The sequence below is a fragment of the Haliaeetus albicilla genome, chromosome 2 (assembly GCF_947461875.1).
Source record: "Haliaeetus albicilla chromosome 2, bHalAlb1.1, whole genome shotgun sequence".
Taxonomy (NCBI): Eukaryota; Metazoa; Chordata; class Aves; order Accipitriformes; family Accipitridae; genus Haliaeetus; species Haliaeetus albicilla.
The window spans coordinates 38,879,720-38,899,831 of record NC_091484.1 but is presented as its reverse complement, the minus strand read 5'-3'; the positions used below and the strand labels follow the sequence as shown (position 1 = coordinate 38,899,831).

Below are 20,112 nucleotides of genomic sequence, written 5' to 3'. Positions count from 1 at the left end.
AAACATGTGCAAGAGACTTGACTTCCAGAGACATCTCAAGCTGACCTGACAATACTTGTTTCCCAGGAAACTAATGGAAAATCCCTCCTCTGAAGGGGAATATACTTTGTCTGAAGATTTCTTCCATTCCTCAATGCCCTATCCAAACCTCCTTCTCTGAAAGGAGGGCTAATGCAATGAAAAGAGCAGGTGACACCATTTCCCTGAAAGCTGTAGCTTGGTAGTTTGCCACCTTAAAGTAAGATTCTGTCTGCCCCAAAGCTGCCAGTTTTCATGATCAAAAAACATGACAGCAGAGGTGTAAAGTGTAGCAGCAGCACAGAACTAGAAAAGACCTGGCCACAGAAAAGTGCAAGGAAGGAGACTCTGCAAGTGGTTTAGGTGAAGCTTCTGGATTTCCTACTTGCAGGATTGAAAAGTGTCAGGATTTAGATTAAATAAAAAAAGTTGTAAAATATTAAATATTTTCTCTGATCAGTGTGCAAAAGTTTACTGCATAGATATTATGGAATTGTCATCTCAGCAGTTGTGGGAAACTACATTCAATTACAAAACATCGTTGAAACAAAAATGTGTGAAAAAATTTGCTCATATTTTACTGTATATTTCAGTATAACTGTAATAGTCAAACTGTTACTCATTCTTAAGTAATATCTAGTGCTGAATTAAGAAATTTGCTGTTTGCAATTAGCAAGGGATTAAAAAAAAAAAAAAGGATATTTAATTCTGATCGTCTCCCTTTCTTTCTTCCATGCACTCACTGTCCTTGTTCAGAGTACAATAAAATTTTACTAACATGGAATTTCACTGGAAAAAAAGTTTTAGGCAGGTTTAGTTTAAACAAAAGTAAATGAAACTTGCTAAACTGAATAGGCTTTTGTCTGGGTTATGAATTCAGAGAGCTAGATAAAGAAACTACTGCCAAATGCCTCACTGGCTCCTGTGTTTCAAAAGAATAATGTTTCAGAAATCAATTTTTAAAGCTAAAGGAGTTCTATGAGTTTTGTGGCATTTCTCATCTCCTTCATTATTTTTCCACTTGTAATCTAATGTATTGTAGAAAGTATTGCAGAGGAAAGCAGTTTTAGTTTTTGTCCTAACCATGCCTCATTCACTTATGATGATTCAGCAATTTACACAAAAGGAAGCACAGGGGAAATTCTGGTTTACATAAAATCCTAGAAATATCAGCTTTCTCACTGGTACTGCTATACATTTGCATCCACGGTTATTTTTCCATTCTGTCAGTAGAAACGTGAGTCTTACTACTGCTAGTCAGAATAGGCTATTTCCCACAAGAGGTCACCTCTTCCCACAGCATCCAGGCTGGTTTTGTGAGAAGTGGTGTGATGTTGGCTGACAAGATAGGAAATGCATTTTGCCCTCTTTTAATCCCAAAACTTACTCAAAATCTCCACTGACTTGTTTGTCGCCTTGCTACTGCATGCATGAGAGCAGAAAGGCAAAAAAATCACCAGCGAGAAGAATATATTATAGGGTGTAATGAGGAAAGTGTGAGAAGTCTTTTTAAGTGACATAAAAGGCAATTATTAGGAGGAAGGAACACAGAAAATTGTGTTACTCCCAAGCACATACAGTTCAGCAGCAGAAGTGTTGATGTCTGACTATGTCCTGTTAAGTTATCACAAATCACTTTACCAAGTAATGACACAAGAAACAATGGGTTCACATCATTTTTGTGACTCTGCACAGTGTGCTGTTCGGAGGCTGCTCTGCCCCAGGAAGGAACCAAGTGGGTATCACACAGTAAAGCTGCCAAGCTGACAGATAAGCAACTAGCAAAACCTTTTAGAATAAATCTGATGAGGTGTCCAAATTCAGTACAGATACCAATACAGCAGCAAAGAAATGCTGCTTTTAAGCAACTTACCTTATGAAATTACACAGAGATATTCAAGTATAGTAACATGCTTTAGCTTTTATCTGCTGGACATAAATAATACTTCACACAGTTTGAAGATGATGACTATAGTGTGACAGCTTTAATTAGACAGTCAAACGCTAATACAGCTGAACCTACCTTTGTTCAGCAGTCCATTGCAAATTATTTGGGAACAAGACATGGGCTGTTGCTTCATATAAATCAATCCTCCATTTCTATTACCTCTCTTGACATAAAACACACAAACCTGTCCTGCTACATGGGAATAATTCAGAGATGAAACAAAACAAGGAGAAGTCACAATTCCATTATTTTTCCCAACCTTTCCACATACACTAGTTCCAAGTGAGCACACAGCTTTACAAAGGCATATATAACCCATAGTACAGTCCATGAATCGCTGTATTTGGAAATGGGGTTTTCTTGTGCATAGTGCAAGCACTTCACTCATTCAACATGAGATACAATGAATAACTACTGATGACAAAGCCTTAGAAGACAATCTCACAAAGCAGAGCCTTTACCTAGTTTTAATTTACAGCAGAATTTAGTCTCAAGAACGATTAGACCATTAACCTGGACATTGAGCATAACCGCTGTCTTCTGTGACAATCAGGCTTCTACACAAGAAACACCATTCTCATAAATAAAGCAACCTACTGACATACATGAAATAAATAGTAGTGTGCATGTTTAACTGTTACTTCAGTTACATCAGTGACCTTAAAAAAGCATCATTTGTGTGCACATGATAAACTGAAAGGGTCAAGTAATAATTTTTTTAGTCATGGTCATATGTCACTTGAGCTTGCTGGGATCTCATCAACAAAACAATTATTCGTCCAAAAAACATTGCCCATATTTCAGATACACTAGTTTTGAATTATTGTGGAAGGTCTGTCAGGTTCCTATTTCTACTTGACTTAGAAAACGGATCTCAGACAGGGTCTCTGTTCAAAGCGCAGGGAGGATGGTTACTCAAACATTCAGTTCTAATTCAGTTCTAACTTTTAGCAAAAAAACATTTAATATTGGTCTCTATTTGATTAATAATCTTCAGTTTAAAAAACCTGCCATCTCAAAGTTTGGTGACATGGGAAAGTCACTTCCTTATGCTCTTCCCTATGTTATTCTCTCAGTGGAGTGCTACTTTTGATGATACTCAAAGATCTGCCAGATTTGAAAAGCCTCAAATGTCAGGCACACACACCCCCTCCCCAAAATAACTGCACTTTGAAACAAAGAGCTAGATAGCTGATTGACTATTTTCTGACTACAAATGGATGCAACTACACATGACATAGGGATACTTTTAAGGAAGAAATAAGAAACATGCCATTATACAACTACTTTGATCCTCTCCAGAAAATAAATATTGAAGCATGACTGAGGCCCTTTGACACTAATTTCAGCATTGCTTAATTACTAATTCTTTCATTACCATGGATTAAAGGAGAAAAATGAACTGCAGAAAAACACTTTCTATCATTAGCAAAATTGTTGTGCTAATAATAACTAGAACACAATTCTACCTTAACTGAAGATAGCAATAACATTAGACTGTGTTTAGGTGGGTTTAGAGAGAATACATTTGTGGATAACCATATTGGACCCTTAGTCAATTAGGAAATCAATCTTTCTTTATGCATTTTCATAGCTCCGACTAATGGTAGTGGTATTCTTCCCAAGCCTGAACTTTGAACAGTGCCAAATGCTGTAGTCCAGCCACTTAAAGACAAAATGATTTGTGTTCAGTGTATGGGGGGTGTTTTTGTTTTGTTTTACTGTTTTGCTTTGTTTTAAGGAAATGAGCAACACCTCATACATAGCAAAGCACTCACATCCAACATACTTCAGCAACATATCCATATTATTCCCAACTCTTAAAGACAGGACAAAGCACAGATTATTAAAATACCTCTTTAGTCCTATCTAAGGATTAGTGTTCTGCATACCCTTCTGCAGGCAGGGCAGGAAGCAGCTCATGGCACAAAATATTAAGCAATGTGTATGGTCTGAAGAAAGTCTGAAAGTCCTAAGTAGATCATATTAAGACCATCACTTCTGCAAAATGGTGCATAGAAGCAGAGAGAACAATGCAGTACAACTCTACCCATAGTACAGCAAAGTTGAGTACTACCTGTTACAAAATTGAGACAATTATAACATAGTAATCTGTTTTTTCTTGTCAGGGGACCATCGTTTGCCTCTATTATCTATCTACTTCTGTACATAAAGCCACAAACATGTTTTTCTTTGAGGCATACAATTCATTCTGATGATAGGAAAACATGCCACCTATTACAAAATGCCTTTCCCAAAGTTGTCAATGAAATAAATTAAAATCAAAATAACCTTTTTTCCATCTCTGACCTCAGTCATGATCTTTAAACAGACTTCTGCTAGCTATGGGTTGAACCCTGAATAAACAAACTAAAGTGAAATGAGTTTGGGAATGTATTTGTTGTGTGTAATGTATTTGTTTCAATTTATTTTGCAACTGCCTTACATACATTAAAAGCAAACATACCCCTAACAAGTGCAACCTCTCTAGTAGACTGTGAAATATGGAATATCACCAATTATGCTGAAAACCATCAAAATGCAAATGGAATGAGAAAGAATCTGAATCAGCGTCATCATGTACACAAAATGGAAAATGAAAACACTTGTAACAACACAGATGGTATACCTTTAACTATTTGCCAGATGTTCATGCGAGGGATGACCCCAAGCATTCTGAAGTCACCAAGAGCCTTTACCTTAACTTCAAAGAATTTGTTGGCTGAATAAAAAAAAATGCTTAGACTCATGTATATTGACATTACTGGACATTGCTGCAATTCTCACATCAAAGGCAAAAGGTATACATATTTTAATGCTTACCATTATCACTTTTGAGATTTCCATTGCTGAGCTGTTTTAACCTCTTCTGATGGGATTTACCATTGTAGTGGATTTGTGCCTGAGCAGCAGAGTTCAGCTGAATGTTACAAACATTACACAAAGTGAAATTGCTGTGTTTCTTTTCTCTCTCCTTCTTTTCTTCAGTGCCATCAGGTGCTAATTCTTTCTCACCTTCCCTGTCCGGGATGGATGCGAAATCTGAACTGTATGAGTGGTTATCAACTGGCAAATCAGGGCTCCAGGGCTTCTTCATATTTTCTGGGGGGGGAAAAAACATAAGTGGGAAACTTGATGAGTAATACAAAATAATGTACACAAGGTTTCTATATCTGCAAACCAGTAAAAGGCAGAAAATCATTGTTTGCATTTTCATATTTTAACACTACATTTCCACTCATGTATTTTGCTTTCTCTTCATGTTTTTTAGTTCTGCTGTGTAACTTGAGTAACTTCACAGCCACTCAAGTGAACATCTTTAAATGTTCAGGGGTACAATCAGATCTATCACTGGAGCCAACCTGTCACAGGGATTTTTTCTGTTTTATTTTTAAATTATTTCTATCTTATTCCTTGGTTAGTTTAAATATTTAAGAATTATCCTATGCAAAGCAACCTTACAAATGCCAAGTTAGAAATCTCAGTGAAGACACCTTAACTGTCATCTTCACTGGGAAACTGTATTGGGTGCAAGTGTTGGCAGTGGGGGCTGGAGGATGGCCTCTCTGAGAGGAGGGCAGGGGCTGTCCCGTGCTGGGGACAGCCAGTTCCAGGCAGCTGCAAAACTGACCCACCAGTGCCCAAAGCTGAGCCCATCAGACACAGGTGTGGCACCTCTGTGATAACATATTTAAGAAAGGGTAAAGACACTGTGCAGCAGCTGAAAAAATGTGAGAGAAACAGCCATGTAGACAGTGGAAAAGAAGGGGGAGGAGATGCTCCAGGCGCCGGAGCAGAGATTCCCCTGCAGCCCGTGGTGAAGACCATGGTGAGGCAGGCTGTCCCCCTGCAGCCCAGGGAGGTCCACGGTGGAGCAGATATCTACCTGCAGCCCGGGGAGGACCCCACGCCAGAGCAGGTGGACATGCCCTGATGGAAGCTGCAGCCCATGGAGAGCCCATGCAGGAACAGGCTCCCAGTAGGGTCTGGGGTCCATGGAGAGGAGCCCACACAGGAGCAAGTTTTCTGGCAAGACCTGTGACCCCGTGGGGGGACCCTCGCTGAAGCAGTCCTTTCCTGAAGGACTGTACCCCATAGAAACGACCCATGCTGGACCAGTTTTTCAAGCATTGCAGCCCATGGGAAGGACCCCCACCGGAGCAGTTCCTGAAGGACTGTCTCCTGTGGGAGGGACCCCACGCTGGAACAGGGGAACAATGTGAGGAAGAAGGTATAGCAGAGATGAAGTGATGTGGACTGACCACAACCCTGAATCCCCGTCCCTCTGCACCATTCAAGGGTGGGGGAGTAGTGCAGAAAAGTCAGGAGTGAAGTTAAGCCCAGGAAGAAGAGGGGGGCAGAGGGGCAAAATGGTTTAGTGTTTTGTCTTTGTTTCTCACCATTCAACTCTATTTTAATTGGCAATAAATTAAATTAATTTTCCCCAAGTCGAATCTCTTTTGCCCATGACGGTAATGGGTAAGTGCTCTCCCTCACTTTACCTCAACCCCTGAGCTTTCCCATCTTGTTTCCTCCTCCCTGCCCTGGTGTGGAAAGGGAGTGAGAGAGCGGCTGGGTAGGGGTCTGGCAGCCAGCCAAGGCCAATCCACCGCAGAAATACAAATAGTTATTACAGCAGAAATATTTTATAATCCTCTCTATGATTAAATCCATAAATATCACATTTTGATTTTTTCATATAAACTGTAGAATAAATAGGTCAGTTAAACCCTACATGGACGACAACCTATTGTTACGTTCCATTACATACACTCCTACTTTCAAATACTGCACTTGACTAATCACTACAAATATGTAGCTGTTTTAGCACTTAAAAATGCAAGATGCGTTTTACAAGTAGAGAAAAAAAAAGACGGGGAGAGAGTTAGTCTCTGTTGCCCATATTTATATATTTTGATGTGTTGCAATTAAGAGAAGAAAAAATAAACACCCTATATTTTAGTCAGGCAAGCTTAAATGCATAGACCTCACTCCTGAGTTTATTAATTGGGTATTTAGCAACCTCTAGTCATCCCCTCCACTTCCTGTGAATGCTTTCAAGCCCAAGTCTAATAATTTCATAACTTGTCTGCTTCAAAATAGTTCAAAGACAAATAATAAACATGTTCTATTAGTTTCTTATCTTAACCTCCAGGGATTATAATTCAAGGATACTTAACTTAGATTCAGCTAATACCAATGTGTAACAAGTACAGAAATGAGAAGATAATCCCATCTGCAGAACTTCAAGTGAAACCAATGTAAACATGAGCTTCTGTGATTAAAGGTGAGCAGAAATGGCACAAGTGAAGAAGTGCTCTGTGCACTGCAAACCTAATTTAGTATTCACGGAGTGCAAAATGTTATACCAACTTAGCATCTTGATGAGATCTTTATATAGCATATAAATCTTTAAACTGCTTGTTCTCCTAGGCTTAGTGAATAAATGAAGGTCTAGCCAAAGAATCTAATCTGTACTTTGAGTGACAAAATTACAGCAGCCCTAAATACAATGGTACTATTTGATCTCTAACTGACATGACAAATCAGTCAACCTATAGACAAAAAAGATGATTGCAGCAACACAGGAAAATAGGCTACAGATGCTTTTAATCCTAGATGCAGGCAAGGTTCAGTATCTAAAAATAAATCTAAACAAGCCTTCAGATTTGGGTCTGATTACACCGAAATACTGCAAATCATTCTTGAGAGAGCTTCAAATATTGTAAATTTCATCAGCTAAACGTTTTGCCACCCCTCCCAAGGATTTAAACACATTTACCACCTTCCAATCAAATCATAAGGACAAATTTATCTAAAAATGCAAATCTAAAACCTATCAAAATTCAGTTCAAAAACCTATCAAGTCCCAGTCTCAGTTTTCAGATTTGCTTGCTATCTAATTAGTAGTGTTCTTTTATGCTAACTAAACCCTATTTCATTTAAGAAAGTACAGACCCAGTTCTGAAAGGATCTCTTCACTTGCTGCGGATTAAAACCTCACTCAACCAGTTCAGTCAGTATTATTATTTCCACTTTTGTGTATAGTCAGCTCTTATCTAGGATTTTAGCTGTCTAAAGCAAGAGATGAGAAAGCAGGCTAAACAATTCATTCCAAATCAAAATTAAAGAGAAAACGAAGCAGCATAAAACTAGTTATTTATTAAAATCAATCCTATTATACCAACAGTGATGATAGGAACTTTTTATAGACAAATCACAACCATCCCATAAGACATTATGACACTGTGGAAGCTTAGAAGAAAACCTGAGGTTTTTCTACAGCAGATCTATAGCATGTTTCTCTTAAAGGAAGGAAGAAGTTTCTCCTGAGGAAGCAGCAGCAATCCATCAACCTCTCAGCCTTCTGGAGTTTGCTGGAATTATTGTTCACTCCAAAGAGAGTTATATTTATCTAAAATATTTTTAAATTAAGAAAGTCAGTCTTTAATCAAAGTGTTACAAGGATTACAATGCTAACATGATAGCACTAGTTTCACTGAATTGCTTTAGATGACAGTAACTTTTCAGAAATCCCAGTTTATACAGATGCTGTGCATTAATATATATAATCTTTTGCATTGAAAGCATTCCCCACTAGAGAGCAGTATGAATTTAAAATTACAATATATCTCTAGACCTATAGTGTTAGTCATATAGGCATGAGATTACTATAATAAAACAGATCTTCTAACCAAGATGTAAAACTTTCTAAGCAAATATAATCTCGTAAATTAAACAAACATTGTGCACTATGTGTACATGTCTAATTCCTTTTCAAACATTTACACTAATAAGTATATTAGCATGTTATTACACCCCTCTAATATTCCAGTCAACACAGCCTAATCTATGAGTCTTATTTTTGGCATATAGAATACTTCTGTTTTGCAGTCTAATCTCATTCCAGAAAAAGAAATGCTAAAATGCACACCAGATAAAGGCACGGTAAAATAATAAGGGAAATTCCACCTTGGAAATAAACAATTCAGGCATCTACCATTTGATTTGTGGTTTCATTAGAAAGCTGTGATGGCATTAGAGCTGCAGTACATTTTTGCCTACTGCCACATCTCTCTTAAATCTGGAGGAAGAAGGGGATAATTTAAGACAATTAGGAAACCAGAAGTTTCAGGAATACATATTACACTACAGTCTGCCACCATTTCATTTACAGATACACAGTGACTTCTGAATATGTACTGGCACTACTGAAGGACTAAGGTGAAATATTACACACCTGTGCAAACCACTTGAGCTGATGCTGTAAGCCAGCATTACATAGCAGTACTGTTGATTGGACACAAATGGTTTGAGAAAAAAAAATCCCAAACATGAAGACAAGAAATTTTGAAAAAACATAAGCAATTTAAGATTAAAACATTCTGAGTCCTTGCTCAATATTCCTTAAAGGACAAGGAAATAAAGATAGCAAAGGATAAAGAAGGAGAGATATCCAACTGAGTATAACTTGCTGAGATACTTTTAAAATACAATTTACTACTCCAACTAGTATTTTAAAAGAGAAAAAAAAATCAAGTTTTTGAAATCTTATAAAGGTCCACCAATGTTTAACACAGATCAGACTAACTCTTGCAAAGCAGCAGACTTTCAGTTCATGCCTGCATCATTGCATACTTCTACTTTCTAGACTGAAATGTTTAGGCAGTAATTTTGATTGGTGGGGGAAAGGATAAGAATGCTTAGTTTATTCTGTTGGGAAATTACATGGAATATGGTTAGAAGAAACATTATAATCTTAATTTTAAAAGCAATTTTTAATTGCTGTCAGTGTCTTATTGGTTTGAACTGCTGATCCTATGTGGAAATGGATGGACATTAAATGAAAACCCTCTTTCCCTGCCATCATATTATAGGGTACATCTTGACTGTACTGGTTACATATCTTATAAAGTCATCAGTTTTGCAGATAACTTTTCCCCCCACTAAAAGAAAGCTAGCTTCTCAACCTTTAGGAGCCCTAATGAAGACTGCAGTGAACAAGAAATGAATGAGCAAGGCAACCAGGAACTCAAAATTTCAAGCCAATTTAAATAGCACTGTGGATAAATGCTTACATTTATTTTCCCTGGAGCTCTGAACTCAATTTTGGCTCAATGATGCTTACCAGTAAAATGAACTTTGCATGACATTACAGCTTTGTGAAGTAGAAAACTGTCCCATGTGGAAAACCAGCACAACTACAATTCGTGGTGTTTGCTGGCTTAGCTAACATAGCTACTGCCTGGGGATTTCTATTCTGAAATGTGCTTCAATGTAAGGGATTAGAAATTACATCTTTCCTGTGAAACAATCCTTACCTTCTTAACTGCAAGACAATAGCATGCTTTCTATTCAAGGATACTAAAAGGAAACTATGCTCATTTGTTACAACTAATTGTTTTGTTTCCAGACTGTCTTGTCAGCATAGAACTATCCCAGTCACTGTGACTTTGACCCTGTGTACATAATAGTCAAGTATGCTGCATACATTTAAGATGTCAACAGAGTATACGAATCCCAGAGTAAGAGACCGCTATGCAGGTAAATCAGTTCTATTCAATACAGACTACTTGCCCCTGATGAATGACACAATATATCTTAAAGAATATCTCCCTGTCTTCTTCCCAACAGGTTGCTACAACACATACCTTCCCGTAACAGCCAAAGGATAGAAAATACAGACAGGACATTAAGGACAAAAGTCCACTAATAACAATATTCATGGATTTCTAACATTTCTAGCAAAACTGTGAAAGACATTTAAGTGGCAATCATCAAAGATGCAGGTGCTTGCATCTCAGTCACCCCTAGACTCTGCAGTCACTGTAAATCTCACCAACAGTGCCTATGGAAAGAGTCATCTCACTGTGAAATAGGCTAAAATTACAAACTCAGGTGGTTTTTTTTTCTTAGAAACATGTATTCCTCTTCTTTTGCAGATGTCTTTGCTAGATCGGATGGGATGAATCTCGCTCTGCCTGCCATAATAGCCTCTTCCAATGTTAAAAAGACTGAATTTTTGCAGGTAATAATAAAACCCAGGTTTCAGATATCAACAGATAACAACGGATATCAACAGATACCAGCTGCTTTCAAAGAAACTGTTGCTAGTGCAATGTTTAAAAAAAAGAAAAAAGAAAGAAAAAAAGAAAGATCGACCACTTATCAAGATCCTCTTTTTAATTATCACCTTGTCAGTTTTCACATCTTGGGGGAATGTTACCAGCATGCTACACAAAAAACCCTCTGGTAATAACTGGAACCTTCAAATCTTTTCAAACATCATAAATTTGATGCTATATGTTTCAGGTGATAGGACATTGCTGGTTGATGACCGTCCTGGTAGCAGTGTGACCTTTGTGTCAGCCTTTTAAGAATCTCTTCCACACTGTGAGCCAATATACGTGACAGGACCCTTTCCAAAACTGGTATCTGTATGCTAAGGTCTTCCTATTTACCTATTATTTTACTCAAAAATCCCTGCTGGATCAGGTACTTGTGATGCCTTTACCAAGAAGCCAGTGACAGCTAACTTGCCTTTGCAACTTCTAGACTGGCCTCACTGAATAAAATGTTGGCTCTAGAAATTTGTTCCTGGGAGAAGCTTAAAATGAACATATTGCCATCTACTTTATACATGGATGGAGGGGGCAGGACAGCCTGGGGGAAGAATTAGGAATACAAAAATAAAATAGCTTTTGCTCCTTCCACCCCCATTATCACTGGATGATGCGGTCCCAACACTGTAGCCTTCCAGTTTTGATCAGGGTTGCACCTGCTCCTGGTTTTGAGCCCAGAGCGATTTAGGTCATGAATGGTCTATTTTACACATTCCTGCTGTGGCAGTTACAAACATACAATGAGAAGGATGAACAATGGGAAAACGGTGAAAGGGCACTCATGGTGAAAGCACTGCATCTCTGAAATGCAGCTCCCTCCCAAATGACCTGAGTAACCTTCAGGATACGCTGCAGGACTCATCTGTTTTCTCTGGATGGATGAATGAACATCATTTCAGTGGAAGAGCTACTGGGGAATGGGAACCTACTGGGATTGGAAAGGCTTCTTTTAAAATAATTGATTTTTCAGGACCTCCTTTGTTCTGAGTCTTTCAGATTTTGCTGTCTTTCAGATGAAAATTAAATACAAAATAGTATATAATACAATAAAAGCTGATGTGAAAATCTGGAAAACACATGCATTAAGTAATTTTACACTGTTGGTAGGCTTTTCTACTAAGAGTTTTAGGACTGCAAGAATAACCATCACTTACTTCTAAAAAGCAAGGAAGAGTTTGTCAGGTTATACACCCAAGAGCTAAATTACTAGTCAGTGATAAAACTGCAGATAGAAGTCAGTATTTCTTGTTGCTGTCTGTCTCATACAGCGCACATCACATCACGTTTGAAGCTGCTATTTACCAAATTTTCTCTTCAAAAAATCCACACAAAATACAGTAGAAGAGGCAGCTTAGGAGGAAAAAAAAGAAGATAAGTCAGGTAGAAAAACATCTTTTTTTCCTGTTTATTGTTTCTCTGAATCCTTCCAGCTCCTCCCAGTCTGATCACTGCTGCTAGCTGTTACATCACTTCAATCATCCATGTGAATAATAAGAAAATCTTAATCATCATCATCTCAGGTGATTTTTGTGAAGTTTAAGAGGCAAATAATCTCTTGAGCAAAAATTGCATCAAGTGAAAGAAATAAAGGCCGGTTTTCCTCACTTGTTTATTGCTTGGGGTGGGGGGCAAGCATGAGGTGAAAGGAGACCGAGGTTATCTGGGGTTGGAGACATTTATAACTTAATGTCTATGCCCTGGGACTCCTCCCAAGAAATGCATCTCTGCAAACTGAACCCTGTAAGAGTAGATTTTTATCCCTTTGAAATAGGCTTATTGTATAGTCGTATACCTTGAGCAATAGCACAGAAAATAAAAGCCTGGGTTTTTGTTTTGTTTTGCCGGGAGAGCACTTAAATCTTTCAGGAAAAGGCTGCATTTCAATACTGCAGCAAATGAACAGACTCCAGCCTATCTCCTGCCACAGCCACATGCACCACAAGTTCCTAAAGGAACTTATAGATGAACTACACAGAAAAAGTTCATCGTTTCTTGGTTCAGCAGTTCCCTCGTGCCAGAAGCAACCAACAGACATCTCATAGTCTCAAAATATACTGCAGTCATTTTTTTAATTGAGTTCTATAAAAAGAGCTAAGCACTAATCAACACCATATGTTATTCAATTAGCTAGTAATACATATCTATTTCTCAAGCCTGTGCTAACATAACGGAGCACTTTGGGTGGTTTGGAACTATTTAAAGGCCAAGTAATTAATTTGCAAACATCAGCTTCTAAAATCTGAGAAGCACTACTGTGGTGACTTACAGCCAGACCCAAGCCATGAAAACTCCCTCATTAGCTTTTTATTCAATCCATTTTCAGAGATGGTCCCTGTGAAGACAAAGATTTCTGCCTGTACCATGGCCAAATAAAGACACAGGTTCAGCTATGTGTCTGGTACCCAGGCCCTGAGGGATGCTCTTCCCATGCAGGTAAAGCAAGCTGTTTGCATTGCCTCACCTCCCTCTCCACCACCAGTGTTTTGTGGTACAGACCTTGTACAGAAGGCAATAGTTAAAATGGCAAAAGGAATGGCTAGCAAAGCTGCACAGCTATGAAGGCTCTGCCTACCAAGAAAATTTGTTGTTGCCATGCTCCCTGAAGTGTATTATTTTTCCCATATTCTTGATTTCCACATTTGGGAATTCCACTCACAGCCCCGAAACTCATGTCAACAGCACTCCGAGTTGGCTGAGCTCAAAAAGAAGGGACAGAAGTGTCTGACCACAATTCAGATTGCCTCTACTGGACAAAACCTTGGCTTCAGCATTATTTCTAAGAAGACAGGCAGTCAGTACAGGTTTTAAAGGTCAGGAAAAAAAATGCAGATTTTTCAAGTTATTAACTCTGAGCGACATATAAATTAGACCATTTAGCAGGGTCCAGAGACAGGTGTAACGAAAAAAGGTTTTGTGAAGGGTAAAGATGACAACTGACCTTTTTCTACAGAACTACTGAAATTTTGTAGGTATTGGAATCAGAATCATAGAATCATTCACGTTGGAAAAGACCTTTAAAATCATCGAGTCCAACAATTAACCTAACACTACCAAGTCCACCACTAAACCAGGTCCCTAAGCACCACATCTACACATCCTACACATCTTTTAAATACCTCCAGGGATGGTGATTCAACCAATTCCCTGGGCAGCCTGTTCCAATGCTTGATAACGCTTTTGGTGAAGAATTTTTCCCTAATATCCAACCTAAACCTCCTCTGCTGCTACTTGAGGCCATTTCCTTTCATCCTATCTCCAGCCACCTGACAGAAGAGACCAGCACCCACCTCGCTACAACCTCCTTTCAGGTAGCTGTAGAGAGCGATAAGGTCTCCCCTGACCTTCCTTTTCTCCAGGCTGAACAACCCCAGTTCCCTCAGCTGCTCCTCATAAGACTTGTTCTCTAGACCCTTCATCGGCTTCGCTGCTCTTCTTTGGACCCGTTCCAGCACCTCTATGTCTTTCCTATAGTGAGGGGCCCAAAACTGAACATGGTATTCGAAGTGCGGCCTCACCAGCGCCGGTTACAGGGGGATGATCACTTCCCTAGTCCTGCTGGCCACACTATTTCTGATACAAGAATATTATATATTTTCACTTCATAGATAAAAATCACCTCTTTCAGCCTCTCTGGATCAACCCCCTGATGTGAAATCAGCCTACAACGTGTCATGCAGATATCCTGTAAGTACCGTATTACACCTTAAAGATCTTTAGTTTTCCTAGTACCTAAATATCCAGACAAATCTACATTTCAGCAGAAAATGAGAGCATGAACAATCACTTGGGCATAACGAGCAACTAATTTTTGCAGATGAGTAAGTTCTGTTCTTAACACTCCCATACAACCACTATCTACCACTGTATCCAAGTAGGTAATTTTTAAAATTAGGTTTCAGTTAGTGTTTGTTGACAGGTTATCTCTTTAGAAACACTTTTTTTTTTTTTCTTCCTCTTGTGGTTAAGTATTTCGGCAATACGCTGATGAAAATACATCTACAAAATGAAACAGAAAAATAATTATAAGACAAGTCACATGAATGAGGTCTGTGGGAATTCTGCTTAAAAAAAACAACACAACCCCCCCCCAAAAAACACTGCTGAATAAAGAATAGTCATTTTGAGACAGATAGTTCATCCCCTACAATATTTGTTATGCATATAAAATGCAGACCTCAGACACTGAATAAAATAAAGCAGCAATAAATGTAGTCATGGTAGAAAAGAGGAAATTAAAGGTCACAAGCAAGGGTTTACTAAAATTCAGAATTATTTTTTTCCTTTCAATTCAGGAGGAATGTCAGAATTTTGTGCTTTGTACTTCTTTTTTCTCATATAAGCAATTTCGGAAATTATTCTTTTCTTGTAGTTCGCAACATAATTTCTCAAGATTGCCAAAGTTCTATGATTTGAATTCTCACACCCTCTCAGGCCCTAAGAAACAGCAATGTTTGCCACATCTAGAAACATCCAAAAGTTAGAAGTCAGTCTCCTCCCTCTTTTGTTTTAGGGAGTTGCTATGTGGATATTTTTTAAACAAAAGGACTTTAAAACAATAAGAACCATAGAAAAGCAAAAGAGCAATTTTAGTGCTTCAGTTACCCTTTGGAAGAGATCTGCAGATCAAATGAAATATTGTACATTTTGTCTCCCTGTAAATGCACTTTTACAAACACCAGCGTTAAAAAAAAGCTTGAGGAATTAGGGCTTATATTTGAATATTACCATTTGTACTTTCACAGAAGTAATCATTTTTTCAGATTATCTACTCATTATAAAATATTAAGGTAGCTCTGGCAGCATTTACAAGTGTACGGTATTATTATTATTATTATTATTATTATTATATTGCTTCATTACACCCACTGGGCCATTTAACGTTGAATTTAACGGAGAGCAGATCATTTTCCATGCAATGCAAACATATCCAGGTAAAAGTCTGTTGTGTTTGGAAAGGTTAGCAGATGTTTTCGCAAGTGCATGTGAAAATTATTGTCATTTATCTTATTTTTGCACCTTTGGATTGCATTCTTTTTAACAAAGAGGATGCATTTAGTACTTCATTCATGGCAATAGGAACATAATTTCTGCTAGTTTATAGCATGTGTTTTTTGGGGTAGACTGTGCAGTTTTAGTTGAGAAGTATAAACACATTGTATATAACTTAAAAAGTATATTCTCTGTCATGTCTTGACAGCCAATGTCTTTGTTATTGTAGCTAAGGCTGATATAATATTCTTTCATGACAACTACACATTTACCTCAATCTCTTCATCAATATTAGGGATTTAGAGATAAATGTCTAGCAAACCAGGCTATCCTTGACATGTATTGGTAAAAAATCTGAAAGACAAATTGGGAGATCTGGACCTTTTCATGTTTCCCCAGGATGACACAGTGTCCTACAGCAGCAGCTAAAGTCTTCTGTCACAGTCACACAAGGCCAAAATAGGCCTTCACTTATGCAGCTGGGGAATTATTTTAACACAAAGCCTATGTGTCTGTGTCACATTTATAATAACCTTTTCATCACAGTACCCAGATGTAATGCATTTATAGAAATGCTTATGCATCAAAAATAAAAATGTGCAAAACGAATCTAATTACTGAAAAGAGAAACTGGAATGATTTATTTTTTATTTGGGCTAAATTCAGGTGATTCACTGTTAGTGAATGCAAATGTATTTTCAAGGTATGATTGCTATAATCCCATAGGGTCAGTGTATGTCCCAGTGTACATCCAGGAAAATGTATCATAGAATATCAGGACTTAAGAGGACCTACTGGGCAATGAGATGTTTATTGCAGTAACTTTTTCCTTGCATTACTTTCCCACAAGTGTAATTCACTCCTCTGTTGAATCATGTGTGGAAAATGAAGGTAGGGGACATTGGGGAGAATTTGCTTATATTTTTTATAAGTTACACACATGAAAATAGCTTCTAGGGTAAGTACAAGGGGAGGGTTTGAAATTATTTCTGTAAGTTTTTATTGCTCCAAGATCTCTGAAATATGTTGCCTATTTACAACAGCTCAATAATAAAAATATGGAAATACAGGAAAACATGGACAAACTAGAGACTTCAAGCCCATACCTCCCCTCCAGCACAGGGACTGTTGCTTCACTTTGGTTGTAAAAATCAGCCCCTGTTTGAAATTGCTGATTTTACAAGATATTAAAGTAATATATTCCAGAATCTAGAAAATTACCAGAGAGGCCCAGGAGCTTACTGGACACATTAATCAATGACAGTGCCTTACTATTGTTAAAATACAAAAATAGACTTCTAATATAGGAAAGGTTTCTCAGTTTTGCAGAAATATATATACATTTATATATTTTTTCTGTGCAAAGTTGTCTTGGACCACCACCTTCAGGATTCCACCACCATTTTATTTTTTTGTTAGGTTTTATATAGCATGGGTGGCTAATAATTAAAAGGCAGCAGTGCTTATTTCTGAAACACCCTCACAGACTGGAAGTAATTTTTTGTCTTAAAAAAAAAAATGTATTTCTGAAAAAGAGTCATGCAAAGTGTGGGAATAACATCACACACACAGAGAAAGCAGAATAGCTGATGCTTTCCAGCCTTCTCTGGGAGACCTTCACAGCAGTACTTCTCCTACTGCACTTCATGGCAAATGCTTATAGTGCAGACCCAGAACTGCTGCTCTTGGGAAGCCTGAGCACTTTGCTCAGCCACTGTGATCTGCAAAACTACTGCTGCTGACTCTGTAAAATATTTCTGCTAGCCATCTGCAATCTCTCTCGACCTGTCGGGGTAGGCTGAAGCTGTTGAAAACCTCTGAGAAGTCATGCATGGTAGAATTTAAAGCTCTGTAAGACCTATGAAGTTTCTTTCTTCAGCCATGCTGATTCAGATGAAGAAGCTTATAAACTCTGTTAAACGCAGGACAAGTTTATAAAATCCCTGGGACTTGCCCAACTACCTAATTTTTCAGAATACAGCTCCACTTTGCATTAAAATATTCGTTAGCACTGAAGGTCATGTAAGGCTACTGAATAAAATACATAAGAAGTTTTCAGAATTAACTCATTTTGAAACATGATTTTATGACAAAAGGTTAGAAGACTTCACAAAATATTAAATGGCCCAATATTTCAAGGCTTTTTATCTCAGAATTACCTTCTCTAATTAACCTCATCATCTAAAACATTGCACCTTGCTGGACATGTACAAGACTTAAATCTAAATGAACTTTTTCAGAGGAGTTAGAGAAGTGTTAAATACAAGGGTAGTAATGAACTTCAGCTACTGACAGACCTTTGCAATATGGTGCTCCTTCCACTAAAAAATAGACATCTGTCTGAATCCATTTTCCTGAAATGGCAAGATAAACATATTCCTATCCAGGTGCAAGTCAGGATGACAGCCACTGAAGGTAGCGGCATTACACTGGCATTAAAATGGTGCAAGAAAAGCAGAATCAGATCCCCATTTTCCTTCTACCTAGAAATTCATATAGTGATTTCAGCATCTCAGCAGTCACTGGTGATTTCAGCATCTCAGCAGCCACCATAATTTCTGCTGTTCTTGCTATGCATTATAGAAACTGTCACTTTTTAAATTTATGGTATCTTTTACAGCTTGGGTTAAAGAACACTTAAAGCACTTTCAGTGTTTGATATACCTCTGCTCTAGAAGAATAGAAATGAGACTCCTTTATTAAATTAGACCCAGACTACCAGACTATTCACACTAGCAGTCTCAGGGAATTTTAATGGGATTACCTGCATGAGTAAGAACTTATATGACAAAAGCTTTGAAGGACTGCAAAGCTTTTCTAATCAAAAAAGGGAAACCTTTAATAATGAAAAAGTATAAAGATTACTATAGCTAAAACTTCATTGTTGACTGTAGGACTCACAAGGCTGCAATACATTCACTATTAATTTAATGAATATCTGACCAATCAGCTGGTTTTAGTTTCCTAAGAAGATCTGTAAGGTAGTAAAAATCCAAACGATGTCAAATTACTACTTCTACTTTAAACCTTGATATTGTCAGGTTTGTTTCTTCCCTGAAAAATTTCTTCTTTAATAGAAGAAAAATTGTTGAACTATGGGCAACCAAGATAAAAAATACACCTCTCAATACAGATTCATTTGCTTTTGTTTCATTTTGATGGCAATCCATTTGAAATCTTTGTCACATTTTCATTTTGTTTGTCATAGAGGCATATGAAGAGTAAACACTGCATGCAAGCAAAGCCATCAAAAACACAGCCTAAAACCAAACAACTGAACAAGTGACCTTCCCCTAAGCCACTGCACACAAGAGACTACTTCATCTTACCTCTCGTTTCCCTATTTTAGACAAAATCATCATTCTTTTACTTAGCATTATTTAAATCCGGTCCAATAATGTCATTTGCAATCAACATTCACTGCCAGGAAGCAAATGGGAATGGCTTACCTTGCAGTATAGCAGTGTAATCCACTTCAGCATGCCTTGCTCCTACAGCACATACACATCTGGAACTAACACACACGGTCATCAACTGCTTTTCACAAATCACTTGATTATTGATCACTACACTTACTGCTCTTCACTGACTGAACCTCATTCCACATTACTGCTCTCCCGCTGCTTCAGCAAATTCCGAAACTTCTATTGCAAGGAGAATTCACACACAAACCAAGGCAGTGATCCTTCACCCTGGATACTTTTTACTATATCAAGACTTTTTGCAGCTATCTGCATTTATTTAAGAAAAGAATAATTTGTTCATTACAGTTGTGAAGTCTTTACCTAGAAGTAAGCTGCAAGAGGGGCTGTTTTACCCCTTCTAGTGCACTATGATTTATATCTTTACTATTTTATAAGAGACTCATTTCTTCGGTATTGAAGAATTCAAAGATCTATAACACACAAGTAACTAGCCACATGGCTTTAGGAAGGCAATTGTTCTGAATGGCCACCAGCCACACGGGAGGTTACAAGGACTTTTTTTGAAACTTCCTCTGCCACAAAGTACACTTCTTTCTGTCCTGCCAACTAA

The 20,112-nt window shown here is 37.9% G+C and overlaps 1 protein-coding gene across 1 annotated transcript in view; it reads right to left on the bottom strand.

The window, feature by feature from the left end:
- The window catches only part of ZNF385D (zinc finger protein 385D), a 456,126-nt gene that overhangs the window by 356,819 nt on the left and 79,195 nt on the right, over positions 1 to 20,112 (bottom strand). The window contains exon 2 of the mRNA XM_069771833.1: positions 4,790 to 5,068. Coding sequence (XP_069627934.1) covers positions 4,790 to 5,068 — 279 coding nt within the window. The remainder of the gene's footprint in view (positions 1 to 4,789; positions 5,069 to 20,112) is intronic.